The sequence below is a fragment of the Rutilus rutilus genome (assembly GCF_951802725.1).
Source record: "Rutilus rutilus genome assembly, chromosome: 13".
In the NCBI taxonomy this organism is placed as follows: Eukaryota; Metazoa; Chordata; class Actinopteri; order Cypriniformes; family Leuciscidae; genus Rutilus; species Rutilus rutilus.
Genome location: NC_140218.1, coordinates 5,438,860 through 5,445,546, shown reverse-complemented (window position 1 = coordinate 5,445,546; position 6,687 = coordinate 5,438,860). Strand labels below are relative to the sequence as shown.

The 6,687-nt window shown below is 39.3% G+C and overlaps 1 protein-coding gene across 1 annotated transcript in view; it reads left to right on the top strand.

Moving 5' to 3' along the window:
- calcrl2 (calcitonin receptor-like 2) overlaps positions 1-6,687 on the top strand; it is a 28,842-nt gene that overhangs the window by 277 nt on the left and 21,878 nt on the right. The window contains exon 2 of the mRNA XM_084428582.1: positions 5,227-5,321. Coding sequence (XP_084284708.1) covers positions 5,268-5,321 — 54 coding nt within the window. The 5' untranslated portion in view covers positions 5,227-5,267. The remainder of the gene's footprint in view (positions 1-5,226; positions 5,322-6,687) is intronic.

The following is a 6,687-nucleotide window of genomic DNA, read 5'->3' as shown; positions in this document are numbered from 1 at the left end:
CAAAACGATAATGTTTTACCCAAAAGGATGGTTTTTACGTAAAAGTTAATATAACTAATATAATGAATGTATAGCATGTATAATATACATTCATTATATAAGTTATATGGTATGTATTAGTTATATGAGTTATAATTTTAGAGTCCGTTATGAAATGTAGTGCATGATCTCTGTCCGTGCTCCTAAATTGTAATGTAAAATTTTTACGTAAAAGTTAACAATATAACTAATTAATGAATTTATATATATATATTAGAATGTCTGCATGTATTGTTTTTTGGCCATGTACCATTTAAATATCATGGTATATGAATATGTAATCATTCAGTGTTTTACCATGTGATTTCATCACTGTCACAGTAGCCTACTTTTATGAAATAATGCAGGAAATATATTTAAAATGCCGAATCAGAGGCACTTTCAGAGCATAAATACAGTGGATATTGTAAAAAAAATACACAAATGCAGTTATATACTTGCAGTCGTGATGTGCTGCTGTTATTGGACTGAAATTCAGTGTTCAGTCTGTGTGTGTGTAGGGGTCTGTAGTGAACCTCTCACCCATGTCCACTTTCAAGGGCACTAAAGAGGCGTCACAGGTGTGGTCCTGCACTACCGGGACATGTTGCCCTGCCAGGCAGTTGTTTGGTGTATTAATATCTGTGTTCTGCTCGCTGTCACAACTCGATCTGTGTGTTCTTTACAGTAACCAACTAGATTTTTGTATTTCCTGAAGCGGTGCAGCTCACTGTCACCAGTGTGGTTTCTGAGGAGCAGTGTGCAGTGTGGTTTCTGGGGTGTTTTTGTTTAATTCTAGTCTTTCTAAGGATATAACAATATGTTTTATCTTGACACTGTGGACTTGTTCCAAAATCTACTATGCAGAAAGCATTTTAAGACATTGTAGGCATGTTTCTGATTACGCTGCCTTCGTCTTTTGGCCAAATTTGAAGGCTAAAATATTGCACATTCCTTCACATAGCAAGGTTATCCCATAATGCACTGCAACATGCTCAGTTAGAAATGTGAATATGCATTTTAATTCTATTAAATGTCATTAATGTGTGTAATGATTATAAATAGAATTCAGAATTGAGGGTTTTGGAACAGAACCTGTGTCCAGTTTAGATCTGTGCTGTTTTCTGAGTATTCCAGATGTTTTTCCTCGTCTCCATATAGGGAGATTTCACGATCTGAACAGATCAAGGTCTCGTTTGGCTCAACAGAATCAGGAGGGATGACCGGGGGGATGATCACTATAGTATTTACTTGACCAGGAAATAATTCCCTAGCAACCACCTAGAACACTTTGGCAATGCGCTTTTGGCCACTCAAAACCCCCTGACAACGCATAGCAATGCCCTAGTAACCACCTAGAACACCCTGATAATGCCCTAAGAAACCGATCAAAACAACCTGGAAACACCCTTACAACCACCCAGAACACCCTGGCAACTCCCTAGAAATTACCAAGAACACCCTGGCAATGTACTAGTAACCACCTAGAACACCCTGATAATGCCCTAGCAACCAACCAGAACATCCTGGCAAAACACCCTAGAAACCACCCTGGCAACACCCTAGCAACCACCCAGAACACCCTGCCAACACCCCCATTAACCACCCAGAACACCATGGCAACACCCTAGCAACCACCCTGGCAACGCCCTAGCAACCACCCAGAACACCATAGCAATGCACCTATAGCCACTCAAAACATCCTGACAACACTCTTACAACCACCTAAACCACCCTGATAATACCCTAGCAACAACTGAGAACACTCTAGCAATTATGTAGAACACCCTGACAACACCCTAGCAACCACCCAAAATATTCTAGCAACCAACCTGAACACCCTGATAATGCCCTAGTAACCACCTTTAAAACCCTGATAATGCACTAGTAACCACCTTGAACACCCTGATAATGCCTTAGCAACCAACCAGAACACCCTGGCAAAACACTATAGCAACCACCCAGGCAACCCGCTAGCAACCACCCAGAACACCCTGGCAACACCCTATTAACCAGTAAGAACACCATGGCAATGTGCCTATAGCCACTCAAAACACCCTGACAAAACTCTAACAACCACCTAGATCACCCTGACAATGCCCTAGCAACAACCAAGAACATTCTAGCAACCACCTAGAACACCCTGAAAATGCCCTAGCTAGCATCCAGAACACCTTGGCAACACCATATTAACCACCCAGAACACCATAGCAATGTGCCTATAGCCACTCAAAACACCCTGACAACACTCTAACAACCACCTAGATCACCCTGACAATGCCCTAGCAACAACCAAGAACACTCTATCAATTATGTAGAACAACATACCCTGACCACACCCTAGCAACCAGCCAAAATATTCTAGCAACCATCCAAAACACCCTAGCAACGCCCTAGCAGCCACCCAGAACAACCTGATAATGCCCTATCAACCAACCAGGAACACCCTGACAACAGCCTAGCAACCACCCAAAATATTCTAGCAACCATCCAGAACACCCTGTCAATCCACTAGCAGCCACCCATCATTGATAGTGAGTTTTGAACAGGAAAACACCTCTCATATTTTCTACTGCAACCTAGCAACCACCTAGAACACCCTGGTAACGCCCTGGTAGCCACCCATCAGTGACAGTTTCAAAGTGAAACACCACTCACATTTTCTACTGAAACTGTACAAATCTAGTTTGTTTTATGTAGAAATAGTTTATATCTCAGGTAATGTACTGTTCAGTGAAGTACAGGAAATAAAGTGTGTGTGTGTGTGTGTGTGTGTGTGTGTGTGTGTGTGTGTGTAATGTGTGCCCTTGTTTATATTACATTGTGGGGACCAAATGTCCCCATAAGAATAGTAAAACCTGAGATCACCTACATTGTGGGGACCAGCCAGCGGTCCCCACTTTTCAAAAGGCTTATAAATCACACAGGATGAGTTGTTTTGAGAAAGTAAAAATGCAGAATGTTTCCTGTGATGGGTAGGTTTAGGGGTAGGGTTAGTGTAAGGGGACAGAATATACAGTTTGTACGGTATAAAAACCATTACGTCTATGGAGAGTCCCCACAAAGATAGTGAACCAGACATGTGTGTGTGTGTGTGTGTGTGTGTGTGTGTGTGTGTGTGTGTGTGTGTGTGTGTGTGTGTGTGTGTGTGTGTGTATGTGTGTGTGTGCGTGTTGTCTACCCTCAGTGGTCTGGTTCTAGTTTTCTGGCTCTCCTCCAATCATACACTGTTATTTTGGGACTCAGCAATGGGAAAAATAAGAAAGCTAATTATATTTCACAGCACACATATAAATGTAGAAAATGTGCACATGATCAGCTGTTTCTGTTCAGTTTTACGTTCGGGAATCGTTTCGGAAGATCGCCAGAGTTTCTCATCATGAGTGCGTTTGATCACAGTTTGGCAGCGGATCGGCTTTATGACGTGAACAATATGTTCTTATTTTCTGGAAACTTCCTCTGGATTCCTGTCTGTGAGCGTCCGATAAACTCGATAGTGAACACACACACAGCTCGGACTGAAGCGAACGCAGAGCCGTTTCTGCCGCTTTTGCAGGTGCAACAATGGCTTATTTTTATCCTAATGTTAGTGGTCGAGCAGGACGGAAACTCACAGGAAATAAGGCCTCTCTTATATTTCTACTTCCTGTTTCCCTAAGAACAGAAATAACCTTCTCCTTGAGACTGGAGTAATGATGCGGAAAAATCACAGGAATACATTACACTTTACTATATATTCACATAGACAACAGCTGTTTTACATTCTAATAATATTTCACAATATTACTGTTTTTTTAATCAAATAAACGCAGCTTTGGTGAGCAAAAGCATTATTTATTGTAATTTTATATTAAACATTTATGTATTCTATGCTATTGTTGCATTTATAAAAGCAATTATCCACAACACTGTAAGTTACGGTGATTTTACCAGGCTACGATTCGTCTGAGTGTGGTAAAATCACGGTAACTCGTGGTTTACTGCTGTAATTACAGATCCTGTGGATGTTTCTCACGTCCGCCGAGCCTCTCGTGATCGTGACCTTTGACCTTAAACTCTAGAGCTCATGGGAAATATTCACAAGCACACTCACACAGCGCTGGTTTCTGCCCCGTGAGATGCTGGAGAAACTCCATCAACAGGAAATCAGAAAATAACACACACATCTCAAGTAGTTTACCCACAATCATTACAGAAAAACTCTTGATAATAAACCGTGTGTTTCTTTCTTTCACTGCAAACACAATAAAAGTGGAGAAACAGTGACGTCACTGTCGTTGCTGTACCTTTTTTTTATTTTCTTTTATTTATTTATTTTTTTTTATTAATGCCTGCAAACCATACAGAGATGACATTAATGATATACAACTTTGTAAAACCAATAACCAAATAAAGACCATGAGGGTAAGATATATACTTATATACTATATAGTGTACAAATTAAAGTCATTGCAAGGCTGTTTTACTTGCTTTCTTATTTACTGAGGATGAAATAGTGTTAAGGTACATTTTAAATTCTTAAAACATTTTTTTTTTTTTTTTTTTTTGTTATTGGTGAATTTACATTTATGTATATAAAAGTTAAATTTAAATTTAATTTATCACAAAGCAAGCTTTGTTTTTAGTGGAGTCAAAATCAAAGTATCCAAAAATAATGTCTTTAAAGGTTACGGATATATTTTCCTGGATATTATCTTTAATAAATGTGCAAATTTTTTCCGTAGTTGTTCAGTATAGAAACATGACCAAAATAAATGATAAACAGTTCTTGTGTGAACGTGGCAAAATGAGCATCTTGTGTCAGTATTCATTTGATATTTAATCATAAAATATGTATTGTTGTTTTAGCTTCACAGTGAATGGTTATTTTGATGATGTCTGCATGATGAAGAGCACAGAACATGGCTGTCGTTTTCATGGTTGTGATTTTAATGGTCTGTCCTGTAAAGGGCTTCGACCTCTGTGTTTATAGACTGAAAGCGACGTCCTCTCAGAAAAATAAACATGTGTGTTCTCATGAACGTCCCAGAGAAGAGACACTCAATGTTCAACAGACTTTAAAGCGTCAACTGGTCTGGAACAAAAAAAAAAAAAAAACTCCACTAGACAAAACAGAAATGTTCTTTATTGTAATTTTATGTTTGCAGCACCAAATATTGCTGAAGCAGAATTATGTTGTAAAATGCAGAAGTTTGTCTTTCACCACAGACACAGATGCTCTCTAGCGCCCCCTGTGTGAGGGTCAGATCATGACAAGTAGCCCGTCACTCCTGCTGATGCTCATTCTGCTGCTGGACACAGAGGTACGCCACTTAACAATCAGCAAGATATTTATACAGCGTTTATTCATCTTTTCTTTTCTTTTTTTCCGTTCTATTTTTACTAAATACTGTTATAAAGTCCAGACAAACAATACAAAACTAGGGATGCACTGATGTATTTAAAAACAGCCAATGATCATATCCTGTATAATCAAAACGTGTCAGACTGCAACTCGTACTGTGTGTGAAGAAAACGTCTCGTATTGTCTGATGATGCGCTCACGTGCTATCAGAATTATCGTAAATATGAGTTTCCTAGATAAAAATTGCACATGAATTCCCTTTGAAGTCGCCTATTTGAATGCGATTGTTATTTTTTGTTGTTGCCGCCTGTGTTGTGTAATATTCAGTTCCTGTGAAAGACTGTTCCAATGGGCGAAGCATACATGCATATTCATGCTTCGCCATTGGAACAGTTTTTTATAAATATGCACGTATGCTCTGCCCAGTGGAATAGTTTGCTCCGCCCATCTGAACAGTTTTTCATGAATATGCACGTATGCTCCACCCATTGGAACAGTTTTTTATGAATATGTTTTTATGAATAGGTTTAACAGTTTTCGTGAATATGCACATGTGTTCCGCCCATTGGAACATTTTTTTTTTATGAATATGAACATATGCTCCGCCCATTGTAACAGTTTTTCATGAAAATGCACGTATGCTCCACCCATTGGAACAGTTTTTTATGAATATGCACGTGTACTCTGCCCATTGGAACAGTTTCTCATGAATATGAACATATGCTCTGCCCATTGTAACAGTTTTTCATGAATATGCACGTATGCTCCACCCATTGGAACAGTTATTTTATGAATATGCTCCGCCCATTGGAACAGTTTTTCATGAATATGCACGTATGCTCCACCCATCTGAACAGTTTTTCATGAATATGCACGTATGCTCCGCCCATTGGAACAGTTTCTCATGAATATGCATGTATGCTCCGCCCATTGGAACAGTTTCTCATGAATATGCATGTATGCTCCACCCATCTGAACAGTTTCTCATGAATATGCATGTATACTCCACCAATTGGAACAGTTATTTTATGAATATGCTCCGCCCATTGGAACAGTTTTTCATGAATATGCACGTATGCTCCACCAATTGGAACAGTTATTTTATGAATATGCTCCGCCCATTGGAACAGTTTTTCATGAATATGCACGTATGCTCCACCCATCTGAACAGTTTTTCATGAATATGCACGTATGCTCCGCCCATTGGAACAGTTTCTCATGAATATGCATGTATGCTCCGCCCATTGGAACAGTTTCTCATGAATATGCACGTATGCTCTACCAATTGGAAGTTATTTTATGAATATGCTCCGCCCATTGTAACA